Source organism: Cherax quadricarinatus, unplaced genomic scaffold, assembly GCF_038502225.1.
Source record: "Cherax quadricarinatus isolate ZL_2023a unplaced genomic scaffold, ASM3850222v1 Contig644, whole genome shotgun sequence".
NCBI lineage: Eukaryota > Metazoa > Arthropoda > Malacostraca > Decapoda > Parastacidae > Cherax > Cherax quadricarinatus.
This window is the reverse complement of record NW_027195670.1, coordinates 115,122-138,804: the sequence shown is the minus strand read 5'-3', so window position 1 is coordinate 138,804 and position 23,683 is coordinate 115,122. Positions and strand designations below refer to the sequence as shown.

At 40.0% G+C, this 23,683-nt stretch overlaps 1 protein-coding gene across 1 annotated transcript in view; it reads right to left on the bottom strand.

Annotated features, from left to right (window-relative positions):
- Nucleotides 1-11,615: 11,615 nt before the first annotated feature.
- The window catches only part of LOC128699336 (uncharacterized), a 121,954-nt gene continuing 109,886 nt past the window's right edge, over nt 11,616-23,683 (bottom strand). Inside the window, exons 3-4 of the mRNA XM_070080580.1 lie at nt 14,000-14,032; nt 11,616-11,931 (exon numbers count right to left, since the gene is read on the bottom strand). Coding sequence (XP_069936681.1) covers nt 11,631-11,931; nt 14,000-14,032 — 334 coding nt within the window. The 3' untranslated portion in view covers nt 11,616-11,630. The remainder of the gene's footprint in view (nt 11,932-13,999; nt 14,033-23,683) is intronic.

Here is a 23,683-nt window from a genome sequence, read left to right as displayed (position 1 = left end):
CTTACCATAAACCCGGTTATGGGTGGGCTTTTTAGCCCTACACACGTGAGTATAGATTCCCGTCAGCAATCAGTTTCTGAGATATGCTGACACAACACCCCCTAGGGGTAATTATACTTATATAATAATTTTTCACAGAGCCCTTAGGGAGTGCACACGACAGCTTCTCAAGACATCACCTACAGGGAAGGCTGTGTAGGCGAAAGCTGTCTTTCAAGATAAGTCCCATTACAGTCCATTATTTACTCTGACTTAGCTTGTAGCATTTCCCTAAAATTGGGGTCTGGACAGTGCAAGTGTGATCAGGGGTCTCAACAGTAAAAGTTTGTGATCAGGGGTCTCGACAGTGAAGGTTTGTGATCGGGGTCTCGACAGTGAAAGTTTGTGATCAAGGGCCTCGACAGTGAAAGAGTTAACAGAATGGAAGATACATTACAGATTCTCTGCCATTTCATAATAAAAATTTTTTTTTTTTTAAATTCCTGGGCACTGTGGACAAGTTTCAAACCGGAGGTTTGCACCCTCAAGGGGTTAAATATAACACAGCACCTACATATCAATTATAATATTTTACAATTTTGAGGTCTTCAAAAATAATTTTATCTTTTTCTGGGGTCCAGAGAACATAACCTTATTACCCCATAAGGCCTTCACTTCAGTTTACACACATTTCATAATCATATCGAGGTCGGTGACGTAGTACAGTGGACCCCCGCTTAATGATCACCTCCCAATGCGACCAATTATGTAAGTGTATTTATGTAAGTGCGTTTGTACTTGTATGTTTGGGGGTCTGAAATGGACTAATCTAATTCACAATATTCCTTATGGGAACAAATTCGTTCAGTACTGGCACCTGAACATACTTCTGGAATGAAATAATATCGTAAATCGGGGGTCCACTGTACTACGTGGTGAGCCCAGCTCACTCAGATAGGCTGTGAGCAGTAAATAAAAAAAAATCCTGCCCCACACAGTGCATGATAGGAGACAAATCTGTGACTGCATGCTTGGTTTAAAATGGTGACTTTGCAGTGTATTTTCGGATGGTTTTTATGGTTTATTCTGGGTTTCTTGGTCTCATTTGACAGAGTGTAAGATATATTACAAAAATTGAGATGATTTTGATTGGTTTCAGGACAGGAAATAGCTTGAAATGAGCTCAAAGTGGTGGAAATGCGTATTCGATTTCTATCAATATTTCAGAGGACACAAATTACATCACTCATCCGATATGCATCCAACTGGCCAGTCTAAAACACATTTAGGAACGCACTAACATTATTTATACAATTATTACAAAAATGCAGTTCTTTGCATAACAGTAAATCTTTTGTGTGAACAAAAATTCAAAATAGAAGTCAGGTGTAATATAGCAGAGGCCTAGGGAGACCTGGAGAGGCCTAGGGAGGCCTGGGGAACCCTAGCAAGACCTAGGGAATCCTAGAGAGGCCTACAAAGGCCTGAGGTTGTAGCTAATGAACAGAGGAAATGTTGTTTTAGTGCCAACAATATTTACGTTCTTCATTGTGAAACCAATTTTTTAATTGGCATTTTTTATTTTTGTGTGAAATTACCAATTTCTGATCACTTAATTTGTTGCTGAAATAGTTAAATGGATGGTTTCTTGTACTCAGTCAACAGAATGGGAGAAACACTAGTTAAGAATCTTGTAGACCGAAACAATGGGATTGGCCTAAAATAGGCCTCAAAGTGGGTAAAATCGCCGATGTATAAATATCGCAGAGAATACTAACTTCATGAGAGCATAATTCCCCCAAACATTCTACCAATTTTCATACTTTTGGCATCATTACCTTCACAAAAAGATTCTGTACCATTTCACAAGAAGAAATGTTCATTTTTGGGGGGAAGAAGGGAAGGGGAAGTCTGGGACTCTGAGAACAAGTTCAGATCGAGGTTCTGGACCCTAAAAGTGTGAAATATAACACAAATACAGCACTCACTTACACAATTACCTTATAGCCACTGATATTTTACAGTGTTGAAGCCTATACAAAATCATTTACCTTCTTCTTGGTCCAGAAAACATAACCCTATTCCCCCATAAGGCCTCCAGCTCTTCACTATTTCTTAATGCATGTATGTTACAGGACTGTAACGTATCATCTGGTGATCAAATGTGCCTAAATATAAGACATACACAGCACCTACATATACAATTACTTTATAATTGATATTTTTCAATTCTGAAAACTATAAAAATAAATCATTTCCTTTTTTTGGAGTCTAGAGAACGTAACCTTATTCCTCTATAAGGTCTTCACTTCAGTTAACATGCATTTCTTAATACACATCCTTTACAGGAACATAACTAGTGTCAATTGGACTTCTTACGGCAACTGTGAAAATTAAATGGACAGTTTCTCCTGCCCAATTGATAGAATAGTCAAATGGGCTACAAATTTGCTTGAGCTTAACAATAGAATTGGTTTTAACCCTTAAACTGTCCAAACGTAGATCTACATCCACAAGCGGGGGGCTCCGAACGTAGATCTACTTTTTTTTTTACATGCTTTCAAATGGGGAAAATCAAGGTCGCAGCCCTATGCACGTGAACGTAGATCTATGTTTGGACAGTTTAAGGGCTAAATAGGACTCAAAGTGAGTAAAATTGCCATTGTGCAAATTGTGCCCAGACTGTTAACTCTGTACTTTATAAGAGAACTGACTGTACATAGAGGACCTTCATAAGAGCACTGACTGTACAGTGGAACCTCGGTCCTCGAACTTAATTCATTCCAGAATGTTGTTCTAGTGCCAATCCGTCAAGAGTATCGAACAAATTCTTCCCAACCAATTTTCTTTTTGGTTGGCTGTTATCACTAACTTTTGTAGGCCCCATGGTTACTTATTTATACAAACAATATAAAAAAAATACCAAAGTGTGAAGAAACACGAAATAGTTTACAGCGAAGTTCTGGCAGGTTGATAGAGAGCCGAGTTTTGTTCAAGTACCAAGGTTTCACTGTATGCAGAGGATCTTCATAAGAGAAGTGACTGAGTAACCAAATAAGCAGGTACTTTTTTTTTTTTTTTTTTTTTTTTTTTTACATGGGGTTTGACAAGATTAAGGATAACAAAAAAGGCAATACCGTGACTGGAATGATATACAAATAAACCGCACATAGAAGAGAGGAGCTTACGACGACATTTCGGTCCAACTTGGACCATTTACAAAGTCACACTAACGAAAAGAAGAGCAGGATGGGTATATATGGGCAGGAGGTGGTGGTGGTAGTACAGGTCCTCCATCACAAATCCAACATCATTGGGACCTGTAGTGTTCTGGATTACTGAGTTTGCCAGATTACAGAGTAGTTAGGTTAGAATACACTTAATAAAATTAACCAACTTGACTTGCACAAAGTTCATTGAACATCAGCAAAAATCCAACATTTCTGCTACTTTGAGCTCAATTTCAAGGTACTTTTCATTGTGAAACCAATCAAAATCATGTCTATTTCTGTAATATATCTTCCATTCTATCAAATGAGACCAAAAAAACGAGAATACAGCCATAAAAACCATACAAAAATATACTGCAAAGAGACGGCTAATGGCTGAGAAGTGAATTCCCTTATTTATCGTCTTTTTTCTTTTTGTTGTACGTTAAGAAGCATCTTTCCATCACACATTGCCCAAGTTTCAGTAAGACAGCCCAATAAACAACTGAGAAAAAAAAAATTTACCAAAAATCATATATGGCAACCCCAAGCCAGGTACTGGAAATAAGTCCCTTTGACTTTTCTGGGTTATCCCAGGTTCTCTATACATACACTGCTATGTATGATAATCTATGTAACTGTATTTGTGTATACCTGAATAAACTTATTTACTTCTAGTCTGTCAACTGAGTACAAGAAACCGCCCATTCACTTATTTCAACTACCCAATAAAGTGGTCAGAAATTGGCAATTTGGCCGATTTCACACAAATTTCAACAGATGCCAATTTCAAAATAGGGTCCAGAATAAACAATGTAGACATTCCTGGCACTAAAATAACATTTTCTCTGTTCATTAGTCACGGCTACAGGCCCCTCTTATATTACTCTTGCTTACCATTCTTGACTCCGTACTGGAATTTAGACTGGCAGGCGGACAGGTATTGGACGGTGACGTCATTTGTTTACTCTTGAGCTTCGCTAAAGAATAGAACATTTTCGCTACTGTGAGCACAATTTCAAGGTACTTTTCATCATGAAAACAATCAAAATCATATCTATTTCTGTAATATATCTTTCATTCTATCAAATGAGACTGAAAAAACAAGAATATAACCATAACAACCATATAAAAACATACCGCTAAGAGGCAGCTAATGGCTGAGAAATGAACTCCGCTATTTATGGTTTGATTTCTTTCATTTTTGGTGTACATGAAGAAGTATCTTTCCATCATACATTGCCCAAGTTTGAATAAGATAACCCAACAAACAACTGAGAAAATAACAACAACAATAATAATAATAATAACAATAATAATAATAATAATAATAATAATAATAATAATAATAATAATAATATCTTTATTTACTACACGTACATGTACAAGGTATACAGGCCTTGCTGACATCAGTGACATACTACTGTATAGAAAGCCGCTTGTTATGCTGAGTACTTCAAACAAATTAGGTCAGTGTCCCAGGATAACACCCACACTAGTCGACTAACACCCAGGTACCCATTTACTGATGGGTGAACATAGACAACAGGTGTAAAGAAACATGCCCAATGTTTCTACCCTGGCTGGGAATCGAATATTTACCAAAAATCATATACGACTAACCTAAGCCAGGTACTAGAAATAAGCCATGTTGTCTGACTTTTTTGGATTATACTAGGTTCTCTAGACATATGCTGCTACGTGTGATAATCTATATAGGAAAAATAAGCTTTTTGTTTCAGGTTTATGGTGCAGTACGAGTGTATATCACAGTTAGTCCTGTGCTACACTCCGTTTTTTCTAATATAAGCCACCAAGACAGGGATAGGAGAATGGTATTTGTATACCATATCCTCTTCATACCTCCGTCGAACTGCTCGATATTATGCCAAATATTATTTATTCTGGAGTATTTAACATGTTTTATGTTATTTATATTGTTTATTATGTCATATTAGATCAATTGTGATAGACAAATAAGCTGTAGTGTTGATATTAGCGTAATAATAAAGCATATTCCCCTGCTTCATGAGACTGAGTTCATGACAACCAACAGTGGCTTCAAAGTCACCTTATCTTTAATGGATAATGTACTGTGTAGGTGCTTTACATAATGAGAAGCATTTCTTTTATTCATTGGAACCATGGCTAGGGCTAAAAGTAAGCAGGTTAAAACAATAAATGGAGAAAAAGAAATTGGAATGACTTATGCAGCAAGTAGCACCACCAAACAGTACCAGCAGGTTGCTGTGGCGACCCTGGAAATTTGAAATTATGCTAGCCAAAATTAGTGCCGAATAACTGAAGGAACCGAATAACTGATTGCCGGATTTGTGATGGTGGACCTGTAGTAGTAGTGTTGGCAGTAGTGGAGGTGGAAGGAAGTAGTAGCGGGGAGGTAGTGCGGGTTATTTGTGTAAGGTTAAGGATCCCTAGCTTTACTGACAAACTATTTACAGGTTAAGGATTCCTAACTTTATTGACAAGCTAAGAGCTGTTACCTACATCAGCTCATTTGAAAGCATTTTTATTGTTATGAGACATATAAGTAGGGAACAGGATGAAGTTGGAGCCATCTGTGATCCAGCATTTTCATTTGATCAACTGACTATCTCACCGACATCATAATGCTGTACGAAAGTGTTCCATACTCGAGTCATCCTGAGGATAAATGATCTCAGATGAAGTAATGTTCTGGAGAAGGGTACAGCCAGAGTGAAGTTGCTGCTTTCTGTCCGTCTTCTGGCATAAAAGCTTGTTTCACGCTGTCCTCAAAGTGGATCCAAGTGTGGTACTTTGACAATACTGGCCTTGTACATAACAGTAAAGCCACCCACATCCTTCTTGTGTTGAAGGCTCTGCTGAAATGACAGATCTATCCAGGACTGGTCCAGGCGAGAGATGAGACATCTTGCTCTGTTCTCTACTCTGTCAAGCAGTCGCAGATGAGAGGGGGGCAGGCAAACCAAGAAAGTGGAGCATGCTCAAGGTGTGAGCGTACTTGTGCCTCGTACAGAATCTTGCAACCCCTACTGTCAAGCAGATGCGAGATACGGCGAAGTGCTGTAAGCTTCCTGGCTGCCTTGTTTGCAAGATTTACAACGTGGTTCTTTGTGGTCAGTTTGGAGTCAAATTTCACCCCAAGAATATCAATTTCTTCCCCAGGTGCCAACACCCTCCCATTCATCCTTACTACTGCACCAGCATTACCATCATGGTGCCTAGAGACCATCATCATTTGTGTTTTCTCAGGTGCAAATGTTACTTGCTATCCATTTCCCCAAGCTGATATAGCTCTTAGCTGGTGATTGATGTAGCTTAGAGCAGCTGGCATTTCTTCTCTTGGATAAGTGAATGTCAGTGTACAGTCGTCTGCATATGCATGGGATTCTGGGATGAGATGAAGAAGGTCATTGAAGTAGATATTCCATAACGATGGTCTCAGCAAGCTTCCTTGTGGAACACTTGCCCCAATAAGATGTCTTGCTGATTCTGTTCCATTAAGAACTACCCTTAGAGATCTACCATGAAGGTATTCACTGAGGAGACATAGCATAGTGCCTGCAATTCCCAGAGCTTGAAGTTTTGCTAAGAGGCCCTGGTGCCACACCCAGTCGAAATCACTAGCAATGTCCAGTGCTACCACACAGCTGACTTTGGATTCATCCAGTGACTGGTGCCACTTAGTGGAGAGGTTTAACAACAGATCAGCAGCAGAGTAACCTTAACTGAAGCCATATTGACGATCACAAAGTAGTGAGTGGTAGTCAAAAAACTCTGTCATTTGTCTTGAGATTATTGTCTCGAGGATCTTGCCAGTGATTGACAGCAATGACACTGGTCTGTAGTTGCTTTCTGCTCTGCTCTTCCTTTTGTGAACAGGGACTACATTTGCCTCTTTCCACAGAGAAGACTATTTACACTGTACTAGGCAGTGCTGAAAGATCCGAGTTAGAGGTGTTGCTAGCTGGTCTGCACATCATCTCAGCAATCTTGGGCTCAACTTGCCTGGGTCCACAGCCTTTTCTTGATCAAGTGATTTAAGAAGGAAATGCACCTCCTCCTGCTTTGTCACCACTGAGAGTTTTGACACAGTTCTTGCAGCTAGCCAAGGAGGGTCCCTTGCATTTTGGTAGCAAAGTAGTCAAGTGTTCTCTTGACTACTAGTAGAGGTGATCCCATCGTGTCGATTTAGAGGTGGAATGAGTTCATCAGGCAGATAACCTTGTCTGTCCTCTACCAGGTACAGTTGAACCTCGGTTTTCATATGCCCCAGTTTTCGTAGGATTTGGTTTTCATTGACTTTTTTCATCTAAATTTTGTCCCAGTTTTTGTAAAGTTGTAAATGGTCCATACCAAATGCATCCACATGACTCAGCCACTCAAGCGCCTACACAAAGCATCCTATGCATTCGTGACTCAGTCTGCCTTTGTTTCTCGTTGAGTGAGCATCACCCCACGCTTTCATCCATTGTTTTTTGTGCTTATTTATTGAGTGCGACTGCTAAATAAGCCACCATGGGGCCAAAGGAAGGTCCAAGTAAAAGCCCTTCGATAAAGAAGGCGAGAAATTGTGGCCAGAATGTGTCCAAGAGAAGGATTTTGAAGGGTTTGAGGCTCACCCTAACAACCCTATGCCTGTTGTGGAATCTACTGTGGCTTTGGGGGAAGTCCATGGGGTTGGATGTGAGTGGCCAGGATGTGGAAGAGTTGGTGAACGACCACAGGGAAGAGCTAACTACTGAAAAGCTGCAAGACCTTCAACTGGAACAGCAACAGACCACAGCTGAGGAAATTGCTTCAGAGGAGGAGGAAGAGAGAGGGGAGAATGTGCCTTCTTCAGTGATTAAGGACATGTGTGCTAAATTGAGTGAGTTGCAAAGTTTTGTGGAGAAATATCACCCTAACAAAGTTGCTGCAAGCCTTGTCTGCAACGTGTTCAAAGACAATGCCTTGTCCCATTTTAGGCAAATCTTAAAGAGATGTCAAAAACAGACCTTTCTGGACAGATTTTTTGTGTGACAGGGGTCCAGTGACTCTCAATCTGATCCTAGTGCCAGTAAAAAACAAAGAAGGGAAGTAACCCCAGAGAGGGCCTTGATACCTGAAGTCCTTATGGAAGGGGGGATTCCCCTTCCAAACAATAACCTCTTCTCCCTCTCCCCTCCTCGCTGTCTTCCATATGCCAACAAGCACCTTCAATAAAGGTGAAAGTGATGTTATCCATTTCATTAGTCATTTACATTTATTTCTCATTGTTTTCTGTATGTAAAAGTATAGTTATTCTCATAAATGTATTTTTTCTTAATATTTTTGGGTGTCTGGAACGGATTAATTGGATTTACATTATTTCTTACGGGAAATATTGCTTCAGTTTTCGTATGATTCGGTTTTTGTCAGGCTTTCTAGAATGGATTAACCCTTTGACTGTTTATGTCGTATATATACGTCTGTTATCAACAAATTTTGTTGAAAATAAGAAAAAGTTTTGGAGTGAGATTAACAAGTTAAGAAAGCCTAGAGAACAAATGGATTTGTCAGTTAAAAATAGGAGAGGAGAGTTATTAAATGGAGAGTTAGAGGTATTGGGAAGATGGAGGGAATATTTTGAGGAATTGTTAAATGTTGATGAAGATAGGGAAGCTGTGATTTCGTGTATAGGGCAAGGAGGAATAACATCTTGTAGGAGTGAGAAAGAGCCAGTTGTGAGTGTGGGGGAAGTTCGTGATGCAGTAGGTAAAATGAAAGGGGGTAAGGCAGCCGGGATTGATGGGATAAAGATAGAAATGTTAAAAGCAGGTGGGGATATAGTTTTGGAGTGGTTGGTGCAATTATTTAATAAATGTATGGAAGAGGGTAAGGTACCTAGGGATTGGCAGAGAGCATGCATAGTTCCTTTGTATAAAGGCAAAGGGGATAAAAGAGAGTGCAAAAATAATAGGGGGATAAGTCTGCTGAGTATACCTGGTAAAGTGTATGGTAGAGTTATTATTGAAAGAATTAAGAGTAAGACGGAGAATAGGATAGCAGATGAACAAGGAGGCTTTAGGAAAGGTAGGGGGTGTGTGGACCAGGTGTTTACAGTGAAACATATAAGTGAACAGTATTTAGATAAGGCTAAAGAGGTCTTTGTGGCATTTATGGATTAGGAAAAGGCATATGACAGGGTGGATAGGGGGGCAATGTGGCAGATGTTGCAAGTGTAGGAGGTAGGTTACTGAAAGCAGTGAAGAGTTTTTACGAGGATAGTGAGGCTCAAGTTAGAGTATGTAGGAAAGAGGGAAATTTTTTCCCAGTAAAAGTAGGCCTTAGACAAGGATGTGTGATGTCACCGTGGTTGTTTAATATATTTATAGATGGGGTTGTAAGAGAAGTAAATGCGAGGGTCTTGGCAAGAGGCGTGGAGTTAAAAGATAAAGAATCACACACAAAGTGGGAGTTGTCACAGCTGCTCTTTGCTGATGACACTGTGCTCTTGGGAGATTCTGAAGAGAAGTTGCAGAGATTGGTGGATGAATTTGGTAGGGTGTGCAAAAGAAGAAAATTAAAGGTGAATACAGGAAAGAGTAAGGTTATGAGGATAACAAAAAGATTAGGTGATGAAAGATTGAATATCAGATTGGAGGGAGAGAGTATGGAGGAGGTGAATGTATTCAGATATTTGGGAGTGGACGTGTCAGCGGATGGGTCTATGAAAGATGAGGTGAATCATAGAATTGATGAGGGGAAAAGAGTGAGTGGTGCACTTAGGAGTCTGTGGAGACAAAGAACTTTGTCCTTGGAAGCAAAGAGGGGAATGTATGAGAGTATAGTTTTACCAACGCTCTTATATGGGTGTGAAGCATGGGTGATGAATGTTGCAGCGAGGAGAAGACTGGAGGCAGTGGAGATGTCATGTCTGAGGGCAATGTGTGGTGTGAATATAATGCAGAGAATTCGTAGTTTGGAAGTTAGGAGGAGGTGCGGGATTACCAAAACTGTTGTCCAGAGGGCTGAGGAAGGGTTGTTGAGGTGGTTCGGACATGTAGAGAGAATGGAGCGAAACAGAATAACTTCAAGAGTGTATCAGTCTGTAGTGGAAGGAAGGCGGGGTAGGGGTCGGCCTAGGAAAGGTTGGAGAGAGGGGGTAAAGGAGGTTTTGTGTGCGAGGGGCTTGGACTTCCAGCAGGCATGCGTGAGCGTGTTTGATAGGAGTGAATGGAGACAAATGGTTTTTAATACTTGATGTGCTGTTGGAGTGTGAGCAAAGTAACATTTATGAAGGGGTTCAGGGAAACCGGCAGGCCGGACTTGAGTCCTGGAGATGGGAAGTACAGTGCCTGCACTCTGAAGGAGGGGTGTTAATGTTGCAGTTTAAAAACTGTAGTGTAAAGCACCCTTCTGGCAAGACAGTGATGGAGTGAATGATGGGAATCGTGGGAATCGGCCAGTGTGATAATAAAAAAAAATAAATATACGTCTTACGCGCCACTGTTTCTGACGTATTTATACGCGTAAATTCTAGCGGCTTCAAAACAAGCAAGAGAAAGCTGGTAGGCCCACATGTGAGAGAACGGGTCTGTGTGGTCAGTGTGCACCACATAAAAAAAATCCTGCAGCATGCAGTGCATAATGAGAAAAAAAAACTGAACACTTTTTTGGATTAAAACGCCGACTTTTAGGTGTATTTTCATATAGTATTTATTGTTGTATTTTTATTTTCATGATCTCAGGTGATAAAATGGAAAACATATTACAGAAATAGAGATGATTTTCATTACTTTCACGCTGAAAACGACTTTGAAATTGAGCTCAAAGTAGCGGAAATGTTCGATTTTTACCAATGTTCAGGAGTAAGCAAATCACACCACATGTCCAATACACGTCAACTGGGGAGTCTAATATTCTTTCACTAGTGCACTGATATTATTTATACCATTTTTACAATAATGCAGTAGTCTGCATAACAGTAAATTTTGTATTTTTTTGTATGAATAAAAAGTCAAAATAGAAAGCAATAGTAATATAAGAGGGGCATAGAGACGTGACTAATAAACAGAGGATATGTTATTTTAGTGCCAAGAATGTCTACCTTGTTTATTCTGGACCCTATTTTGAAATTGGCATTTTTTTTAATTTGCATGAAATTGGCCAAATTGCCAATTTATGACCACTTTACTGGGTAGTTCAAATCGGTAAATGGGCGGTTTCTTGTATTCAACTGATAGAAAAGATGGAGTTCTAAAGAAACAGCTATGAGTTTGGTCAACTGGAACAACGGAACTGGCCAAAAACAGGGCTCAAATTCGGTGAAATTGCTGATGTGTATATGTCGCCGAGACCGCTAACTTCACGGGAGCGTAATTCCGTGAGTTTTCGACCAAATTTCGTACTTTTGGTGTCATTACCATCAGGAAAAGATTCTCTATCATTTCGTAAGAAAAAAAAAAAATTTCCAAAAATTTATCGACAGAATGACAGTTTCAGAAAGGGGCTTGCGACAGTTAAAGGGTTAATCATGAAAACCGAGGTTTCACTGTACTCACCAAACAAGCAGGTACTTAACCAGGTACTCACCAAACAAGCAGTACTCACCCTGTTAGTATGGTTGTTATCTGAAGTATCAATAACCAAGGGGATGCGGTTGTCTTGCTTGATAGGAGTGGCTAGTTTGATCCTCTTGCTGGAGTCTATGTTGGTACTGATGGCCAGGGGGTTGCTAGGCACCAATGGCAACATGTCGCCCCGGCTGTGTGCGTACGGCCTGCAATATGCAACACTGAAACAGTAATGGTCACTATTGCTCATTGCACCACGACAATGAAAAAACCAATGGCTGGGCTCCAAGAGTACTAATACTCGTGAAACTCAAAGATATATATGCAAAACAACCATGGGAGGAGTTGAATGATAGCTCTAGACCTTTCATGTTGCAATCAACACATCAGGAGCTTGCAATGTTGCAGAAATATGTAAGAAATCCGTTGTCTTCCCTATTAAACACTCTGTATATTGAGTATTTTGAGACTAAGTTGAAGATATGCTGCCATGTGAAGCCATGTGAAGCCATGTGGATCAGACATGAGGATAATACCTTGTGTCTCAGGCCGAATTATTGACCTGAACACGTTTACCCAGATTTAACTCTCTTGTCCTGGACTCATAAATACACTGAGAACTTTCTGTATTGTCTATATTATTATATTACTATGTACATTATATTACTGTGTACAATATTATTATTATATATTATCATACATAATTCAGGTCCCCAGCGTTTGTAAGTTGAAGATTTCCTACAATATTCAATATTTCTGGCACTTGTGTGCCCTGGGCATTGTTTCCTGCCTCATTCTTAGCAAGAATGTTCCTCTGAGCCAATCTGTTGGTACATCTTAATAACTTCTGCAACACTGCAAGCTTCTAATGTGTTGATTGCAACATGAAAGGCCAAGAGTTATTATGCAACACTCCCCCTGTGATTGTTTTGCATATATACAAGGAGTTTTATAAGACAACTGACTGCATATAGTGGAACTTTATAATAAATATAATACTATATATATATATATATATATATACATATACAGTGGACCCCCGCTTAACGATCAGCTCCCAATGCGACCAATTATGTAAGTGTATTTATGTAAGTGCGTTTGTAACTGTATGTTTGGGGGTCTGAAATGGACTAATCTACTTCACAATATTTCTTATGGGCACAAATTCGGTCAGTACTGGCACCTGAACATACTTCTGGAATGAAATAATATTGTTAACTGGGGGTCCACTGTATATATTTAATGCCAAATAGGTAAAATTAGCCAATTAGCAAGATTTCGTTTAAAATTAACTCCTTCTCAAAATTTTCTCTTATACATTTAAAGATATATTTTTTCATCCATGTTAAAGTAAAAATTAATAAATTCCTACCAAAAGAACCTTAGAAAACTTACCTAACCTTATTATACCAAGCGGAAATTAATTTAGCCTAATCCAACTAAATATATTTTAGCTAAGTTTACAATGTTTTTCATTAGGTTCAGAATGATTTTTGCGAAATTACTGCATGCACAAATTTTCGCTTGCCTTATACGACAAGAAGAGAAATCTTATTTAAGTCAAAATCGCAAGTATTACCTATGTGGCATATACGTACGTGTGTGTGTGTGTGTGAGACTCCAGACTGAGGGAGTGATCACCTCAAACACATTTTGATGTGCAGCACTCTCAGTAGAGGACTGATGAAGCCGCTGGGTGCCTTCATCAGTCCTGAACACTGCCACATTAAAACACCCAAGTGTTGCACATGTCTCTAATAATAATTTCACATTACAATAATATGGATTTTATTGAATTTTAAAAAAAGAAGGAAAGGGGGGGGGAAGAGAGAGAGAGAGAGAGAGAGAGAGAGAGAGAGAGAGAGAGAGAGAGAGAGAGGAGAGAGAGAGAGAGAGAGAGAGAGAGAGAGAGAGAGAGAGAGAGAGAGAGAGAGATAGAGAGAGAGAGAGAGAGAGAGAGAGAGAGAGAGAGAGAGAGAGAGAGAGAGAGAGAGAGAGAGAGAGAGAGAGAGAGAGAGAGAGAGAGAGAGAGAGAGAGAGAGAGATAGAGAGATAGAGAGATAGAGAGATAGAGAGATAGAGAGATAGAGAGATAGAGAGATAGAGAGATAGAGAGATAGAGAGAGATAGAGAGAGAGAGAGAGAGATGAGATGAGATGAGATGAGATGAGATGAGATAGAGAGAGAGAGAGAGAGAGAGAGAGAGAGAGAGAGAGAGAGAGAGAGAGAGAGAGAGTGAGTGAGAAATAAACAATGAGATAGAGCATCACTTACCATAATATATCAGCTCCAGCTCTGGAGTATGGTCTGTGAGAGAGAGAGACTGCAGTTAGTGTCAGGTCACCAAGACTCTGCACAAGGCACACATCCCACATATATATTATTATAACTTACATATTATTCCATGTTACATAGTGAAGAAATTTTCTCCAGCCTCAGGGGGGCAGCAACCCCCTTTCAGGGGAGCTGTGACCTCTCTATTCCCCTCTAACCCTGCAAAAATTAGACACCATTTACATAGTATTGATTTTGATCCTTCAAAATTAAACACCATCTAACAGGTTTATAATCCAGAGTGGATAAGATCCACACCCGTATCCACACGTGTCCACCAGAATTTTACGCTCGTGTGCGATCCTCTGTCAGATTTTACAAATGCGTATCTTGGGAAAACGCCATTTCCCAAAACCAGGAAAAATTCGAAACTGTTTGGGGTCATTGTACCCCACGGCCAGCACCTCAGCAATTCTCAAAATAGCGAGGGTCACCCCGATCCACAAAGGAGGTGATCAAACTGACTTGAGTAACTATACACCAATATCTAACCTACCTCTGCATTCTAAAATCTTTGAAAACCTAATTCATAGACAGATCTATTCCTACCTTGTCTCAGGATTCAGAACTAGTAAAAGCACAAATGATGCTATTATTATTATTATTATTATTATTATTATTATTATTATTATTATTATACACATGCTAGAACTAATACACGCCTTCTCGAGAAGAAAGAAGGCACACTGGGAATCTTCACTGATTTACGTAAAGCATTTGATACAGTTGACCATGATTTGCTGCACATTAAATTAACACACTAAAGTATAAGAGGGCACTCCCTCAACTACATAAAGTCATACCTTAGTAGCAGAATTCAATATGTGTACACAAATGAAGGAAACTCTTCCACACAACCAATCACAGTAGGAGTCCCACAAGGAAGTGTCCTTGGCTCACTCCTCTTTCTCATTTACATCAATGATCTACCGTATGCATCACAGCTACTCAAACCCATATTATTTGCAGATGACAAAACATACATCTTCTCTCACCCAAACCCAGTCATACTGGCTAACACTGTTAATGCCGAATTGCAGAAAATATCTACCTGGATGATGACTAATAAGCCTACACTCAATACTGACAAAATCTATTTCATTCAGTTTGAAAACAGAGCTGCAAATGTTCCACTTAACATAGAGCTAAACGGATCACCCATCACAAGACTCACAGAGGGAAAATTCCTAGGAATCCACCTTGACAGCAGCCTCAAATTCCAGACAAACATACAACAAATTTCCAAGAAAATCTCTAAGACAGTGGGCATACTATCAAAGATACTGTACCATGTTCTACAATCAGCTCTCCTGGCACTGTACCATTCACTCATCTACCCTTATTTCATATATGGAATTTGTGCATGGGGATCAACAACATTAAATCACCTAAGACCACTAATAACCAAGCAAAAGGCTGCAGTCAGAATGATAACAAATTCCCACTCCAGACAACATACTCTGCCAATATTCAAGTCTAAATCTGCTCACCATTAAGAACATCCATACTTATTCATGCACCTACTACATACATAGAACACTACACTCAAACAAACCCTCCACCCAAACTTCTCACCAACCTTAACCCTTTCAGGGTCAAGAGGCCCTCTCATAAACTCGCTCTCAGGGTCGAAAATTTCTCGAAAAAAAAATTATTTTTTTCTTATGAAATAATAAAGAATCTTTTTCCAATCATAATGACACCAAAAGTATGAAATCTGATGGAAAACTTATGGAATTATGCTCTCATGAAGTTAGCGGCACTAAAATGACACTAAAATAACATTTCCTCTGTTCATTAGTCACATCCCCATGCCCCTCTTACATTTCTTTTGCTTTCCACTTTGAATTTTTATTCTCACAAAAAAATAGAAGATTTACTGTTATGCAGACTACTGCATTAGTGTAGAAATGGTATAAATAAAATCAGCGCACTTGTGAAAGAATATCAGACTCACCAGTTGACGTGTATTGGACGCATGGCATGATTTGTTTACTTTTGAACTTTGGTAAAAATCGAACATTTCTGCTACTTTGAGCTCAATTTCAAGGTACTTTTCATTGTAAAACCAGTCAAAATCATCTCAATTAACATAATATGTCTTCCATTCTATAAAATGAGATCAAGAAAACTAGAATACAACCATAAATACCATAAGAAAATACACTGCAAAGTCGCTGTTTTAAACCAAAAACACGGTCGGAGTTTTTTTTTTTTCTCATAAATTATGCACTGTGTGCTGCAGGATGTTTTTTATACTGTGCACACTGACCACATAGACCCATTCTTTCATATGTAGGCCTACCAGCTTTCTCTTGCTAGATTTGAAGGCGCTAGAATTTACGCGTATTAGTACGGCACCAACCCTGGCATGAAAGCTGTACTAGTATGGCACCAACCCTGAAAGGGTTAAGAGGCAGGCCCAAGAGCTGTGACTCAACCCCTGCAATCACAATTAGGTGAGTATCTAACTCACCTCTGCATACTAGCACTGGACATTCTTCCTGTAGTGAAAAACTATGGGCTATTTAGCTAGTGATAGTCATCAGGCAACGGATGCCAAGCAGACTGATGACTCCATGACATCACTTCGCATGTCAAGCCACTGATGTCATATTTTGACATCAATACATCATTGACTGCCAGCAAAATGAGCCAGGTAGGTTCCTATTTGCTAGACAACTTCCTCTTACCACTGAGGTGCCTAGGGTCAATGTTAAGTGAATAGGGTAGACCATTTCAAGGCTGTCAAGGACAGGCCAAGGACAAAACCACAGGTCAGGGTCACCCAGGTCATATACCTGACATACAGTATTACCCTGGTATCCACAGATGATAACAAGAATTACCATAGATGCCAGAAATCATGGACAGTAGTCAACACTATAAACAGTAGTATCCTAGAAACAGTAACTAGAACCACTAACTAGGACCAGTAACACTGGAAACAGCAACCAGAACCAGTAACTAGGACCAGTAACACTAGAACCAGCAACACTAGAACCAGCAACACTAAAACCAGCAACTATAACCACAGTAACTAGAACCAGTAATTAGAACCACAGGCATAGGCAAAGAATCACAGAGCTGCTGAGAGGGACCAGTATATCTGAAATACAAAGGGAGGCACTGGTCTGAGAAATAGCAAATATCGAACTTAAGCTGAAGGAATCTTACAGGAGACAAGAATCTCAGGAAGAACTAAAAGCCATCAATGAAATTGGAAAAAAACACAAAATATTTCTTTTCTTATGCCAAATCTAAGGCCAAAACAACATCCAGTATTGGAGCCCTGCTTAGATGAGATGGGACCTACACAGACGACAGCAAAGAAATAAGTGAAACACATAAGTCCCAATATGGCTCAGTGTTCAGCGAGTCATTAACCACACTAAGAGTCGACAATCTAAATGAATTTTTTATGACAGACTCAAAATCTGGTCAATTCAAAAATCTCTTTATGTTATACTAACACCACAAGGCAATAAATGACATGGCTATGCACTCTGCCCCAGGCCCGGACTCATGGAACTCTGTGTTATGTGGCTATAAGACCCAGCATGCATTTATGTAACTAAGTAGCAGTTACTCATTATCTGGAATACCTAATATATTAAACTGCTGGGGGCACAGCTGCCTTAATTTTGTCATGAGAACTGTACACTCTCATACACCTACCATCTGACTTACGACCACTCGACTTACGACCGTGTTTTTTATGCCAAATTTCTGGAAAATAAACAACTATTTGTGTTGTACACAGTGTTTATCCTAAACCTTACAGTATAAAATACAGTAGTAACAGCATAAAAAGTAAAGTAAAACATGAAATACCAAAATAAAACAATAAAATAAAGTCATTACAAAAATGTTTTGTTGATATTCAGTAGTAAAGTTCGACTTACGTCCATTTTGACTTACGACCGGTTGGTTGGAACCAAGCTCGATCGTAAGTCGGATGGTAGGTGTATATGAGAGGCCAGACGAGTCAGTCCCTGTATTTCAATATAAATACGCTCTATTATACACACACAATTAAAATAAGTAGATTATAAAGACAGTATTTCTTTTTTAAAAGTAAAATATGGTGTAGTAATGAAAAAAAAAATGATTGTAGTAGCCAAAGAACGGTGCATGTCGAGGTTCTTTTGTTGTTGTGTAGCAGGTGGAGAGGAGGCTGGAGGATGTAGTCTCACTTGTTGTGGTGCCCGTCATGGCAGGACCTTCTTCACTCTTACTTCTGGGCAAGATGTGAGTACAGTGGACCCCCGGTTTACGATCACTTCCCAATGTGACCAATTATGTAAGTGTATTTATGTAAGTGTGTTTGTATGTGTATGTTTAGGGGTCTGAAATGGACTAATCTAATTCACAATATTCCTTATGGGAACAAATTTGGTCAGTACTGGCACCTGAACATAGTTCTGGAATGAAAAAATATCATTAACCGGGGGTCCACTGTATTTGAACATGATGTAACCATTATACCCAGAGAGGCTACAGTGTGTCAAAACACTGGGTTAAAGTCATCAGGAAGGAGTACTAATTATTTCAGACAGACCATGTGATTGTACTGGCTGAGCAGACCAGGGTGTGCATTCTTGCTATAAAGAGGTAAATGCTTAACTTGTATATGCTGTACATACCTGTCTAGAATATATTCCTTTTTTGTAATAGTAGTTTAAATAACCTGTTGAGAGGGTTGGTGAAAACATTTCAGAGACTGAGAACGACTAATTATGAATGTAAGTTTTCCTACAGACTTTATAAGGCTTCATTTAAGCTACCCCACACTAGGGTATGTAGCAAGAACCGTACCATCGAAGTAAGAAGGGACTACAACATAACACAGTGTTCATCAAGAACTGCAAGAAGTCCTTGTGACGTGCCTTCAGCATTCTACGGAGAGGGATCATGGACACAGGGGTCATCCCACACACACTAAAAACAACAGACATAGCCCCACTCCACAAAGGTGTCAGTAAAGCAACAGCAAAGAACTACAGACCGATTCCACTAACATCCCATATCATAAAAATCTTTGAAAGGGTCCTAAGAAGCAAGATCACCACCCATCTAGAAACCCATCAGTTACACAACCCAGGGCAACATGGGTTTAGAGCAGGTCGCTCCTGTCTGTCCCAGCTACTGGACCACTATGACAGTAGTTGGGACTGGAGGACAATCAAAATGCAGAATTAGTATACACAGACTTTGCAAAAGCCTTTGACAAGTGTGACTATGGTGTAATAGCGCACAAAATATGTGATAAAGGAATAACAGGAAAAGTTGGTAGATTAATCTATAATTTCCTAACAAACAGAACACAGAGAGTAGTAGTCAACAGAGTAAACTCTGAGGCAGCCACAGTGAAAAGCTGTGTTCCACAAGGCACAGTACTCGCTCCCATCCTACTCCTCATCCTCTTATCTGATATAGATAGAGATGTAAACCACAGCACCGTGTCTTCCTTGTGGATGACACCCGAGTCTGCATGACAGTGTTACTCACTGAAGACACTGCAAATCTCCAAGCAGACATTAACCAAATCTTTACATGGACCACAGAAAACATTATGAAGTTCAATGAAGATAAATTTCAATTACAGTGGACCCCCGCATAACGATTACCTCCAAATGCGACCAATTATGTAAGTGTATTTATGTAAGTGCGTTTGTACGTGTATGTTTGGGGGTCTGAAATGGACTAATCTACTTCACAATATTCCTTATGGGAACAAATTCGGTCAGTACTGGCACCTGAACATACTTCTGGAGTGAAAAAATATCGTTAACTGGGGGTCCACTGTACTCTGATGTGGAAAATTTGAAGAAATTAAAACTATGTCAGAGTATAAAACAAATTCCAACCACACAAAAGAGTGAAAAACTAATGTGAAGGACCTGGGAGTGGTAATGTCTGAGGATCTCACTTTCAAAGATCACAACAATATATCTACCTCATCTGCTAGAAAAATTATAGGTTGTATAATGAGAACCTTCAAAACTAGGGATGCCAAGCCCATTATGACACTCTTCAAATCGCTTGTTCTCTCAAGGCTGGAATACTGCTGTACACTAACAGCACCTTTGAAGTCAGGTGAAATTGCTGACCTGGAGAGTGTACAAAGAACCCTCACAGCACACACAAGATAAAGCACCTAAATTACTGGGAATGGCTGAAGTTCCTTGACATGTATTCCTTGGAATGCAGGCGAGAGAGATACGTGGTAATATACACATGGAAAATCCTAGAGGGATTAGTATAGGTTGGCCATCACTAATCCAACAATCAGTAATCCAGTTCAATCAGTAATCTGGCACTAATTTTGGCTAATGTAATTTCAAATTTCACAGTAGCACCTCCCTGCTGTTACTGATCAGTGATGCTACTTGCTGCATAAGTCATTCCAATTTGTTCTTCTCCATTTACTGTTATAACCTTCTCACTTTTAGCCCTAGCCATGGTTCCAATGAATAAAGGAAATATTTCTCATTGTATAAAGCACAAACACCATATATTATCCATAAAGGATAAGGTTGAACCTCTGAAAAAACTTGACAGAGGTATGTCTGTGAGAAACTTGTGAGAGTTCAACAGCACTGGTTCTTCCACAGTTTATTACATAAAGAAACTGAAAGAAAAATTACTGAGTTTCTTTGTTAAAAGTGATTCAGATGTCTAAAAGAAAAACAGTAAAGAAAGGAAAAATCAGAAGTAGATCAAGTTGTGATGAAGTGGTTCAGGCTACATGAAGGTGTTGAGCTGTCTGGAGATCTGGTGAAGGAACAAGCTAAAATTTTTCATGAAGAACTAGGACTATAGATGAATGGTTCACAGAACCGTGAACCATTCATCTACAAACCTGTCAGACACTGCAACTTCTTGGGATCTTAATACTTGGGAATTCTTCGCTTGCCTAACCCTTGGGCACGACCTACTTCCACATTGAACAAATGTGACACCACCTATGACTGCTGCACCTCTCCTGCCTATGGTTTATAAGCTGCTTCTCCGCTCATATGCCGTATTCTATTCAAGATTAATGGACTGGCCACATCGACTCAAGGTTGAGGGACTGATTACCTCATTCTCCTCCTGTTCTTCAAGCTTCTCCTGTGTATGGACTGATGAAGCCACTATGTGGCGAAACGTTTCCTTAATAAAGATACCCAAGAGTTGCACATGTGTCTAATTTATCAAGAACTAGGACTAGATTATGAATATGATTACAGTGAAGATTGGCTGCAGTGTTTCAAGGATTGACATGACTTCAAGTTTCATGTAGTGTGTGGTGAAAAAACATTCAGTGGACACGGGAGGAACTGCTAAATTTGCTGATGAGTTCAGCAAGTTAGTTTCTGATAAAATATTAAGTCCTGAGCAGATCTACAAAGCAGATGAGACAGCATTGTACTGGAAATACACACCAAGAACTGAGGATGCGAAATCACCAACAGGATATAAAGCATCAAAAGGTCGTGTCACTGTGCTGGGATGCTCTAATGCAGCAGGAATGCACAGATGTAAGTTGCTGGTCATCAGGAAAAGTTTATGTCCCAGGGCTTTCCAAGGTATGACACAGTTTCCTGTGATTTACAGTGCCAACAAAAGAGGATAGATAACAACTGACATTACACTGAATTGGTTTGAAAGTTGTTTTGTTCCTGGAGCAAGAGCTCACTGTGACTCTGCTGGTCTGGACCACAACTGTAAGATAATATGCTTATTTTAGACAACTGTTCGGCACATCCAAAAGCAGAACTCCTGGTAAAGATCAGTGATTTTGGTATCTACTTCCCACCTAACTGCACAACATTAATTCAACCCCAGGACAATGGCATATTATGTTCTTTCGAGTCTAAGTATCGTACCCATTTTATGAGGTGGCTACTGAGTGCAGTTAACTCTGGCAGACCAGTATATGAGTTTCTTAAGGAAATTAATGTGAGAGATAAGGTTTACTGTGTTGCCAATGCTTGGAAGTCTGTAGTGGCATCCACACTGAAAGATGGATGGCATAAATTGTGGCTAGGGTTAATGTTTTAGGCTGCACCTGGTGAAGACACTGAAAATGACTTTACAGGACTCAAGAAATCGAAATGACACGATTGCAAACCATGGCACAGGCGGGGATTGAACTCGTGGCAAGTGTGTCGTAAAACTCCAGACTGATGCTTTAGCCAATGGGCCAGCTGGCTACAATAAGATTCATCCAATTAGGTATATTTATACACCATAGGAAGGTTAGCATAGGCACCACTGTGACCACTAATACAAGTTTTTACAGGTGAATCTCCTACCAGGTTGGCCATGACAATCTCTAGCTCAAGTCCCCTCAAAGTCTTCATCACGATTCATGATGGCCCAGTGGCTAACGCATCGGTCTGGAGGTTGTAAATTCACAGTAGCAAGCCAGTGGAGCCGTGGTAAACATGAAGAGTACACAGCAGAGTCTCTACTGGCAGGTTAATTCAGTTGACAGGTGAACTGCTGGAAGGTCTATAGCAACATAGTTTTATAAGTGAACAAGAAATAATGAACGTTTACGTGCTGTAAGATAAGCTAATCAAAGAAAGGTCAAAATATATGAAACAGCTCACCTTGCAAGATATATTTAAAAAATAGGTAAACAGCATGCAACAGAGGAGACACCACTTGAATATCTAGTGCCATCAACATCTGCTCAGCCGTATGTGCTGCCACTGTCATCATCACTTCCTGATATCTCTGCCACCTTCCAAGAAGATGGCAATCCTGACAGCCCTACACTTCAAGAAGATGGCAATCCTGACAGCCCTACACTTCAAGAAGATGGCAATCCTGACAGCCCTACACTTCAAGAAGATGGCAATCCTGACAGCCCTACACTTCAAGAAGATGGCAATCCTGACAGCCCTACACTTCAAGAAGATGACAATCCTGACAGCCCTACACTTCAAGAAGATGGCAATCCTGACAGCCCTACACTTCAAGAAGATGGCAATCCTGACAGCCCTACACTTCAAGAAGATGACAATCCTGACAGCCCTACACTTCAAGAAGATGGCAATCCTGACAGCCCTACACTTCAAGAAGATGGCAATCCTGACAGCCCTAGACTTCAAGAAGATGGCAATCCTGACAGCCCTACACCTCAAGAAGATGGCAATCCTGACAGCCCTACACTTCAAGAAGATGGCAATCCTGACAGCCCTACACTTCAAGAAGATGGCAATCCTGACAGCCCTACACTTCAAGAAGATGGCAATCCTGACAGCCCTACACTTCAAGAAGATGGCAATCCTGACAGCCCTACACTTCAAGAAGATGGCAATCCTGACAGCCCTACACTTCAAGAAGATGGCAATCCTGACAGCCCTACACCTCAAGAAGATGGCAATCCTGACAGCCCTACACTTCAAGAAGATGGCAATCCTGACAGCCCTACACTTCAAGAAGATGGCAATCCTGACAGCCCTACACTTCAAGAAGATGGCAATCCTGACAGCCCTACACTTCAAGAAGATGGCAATCCTGACAGCCCTACACTTCAAGAAGATGGCAATCCTGACAGCCCTACACTTCAAGAAGATGGCAATCCTGACAGCCCTACACTTCAAGAAGATGGCAATCCTGACAGCC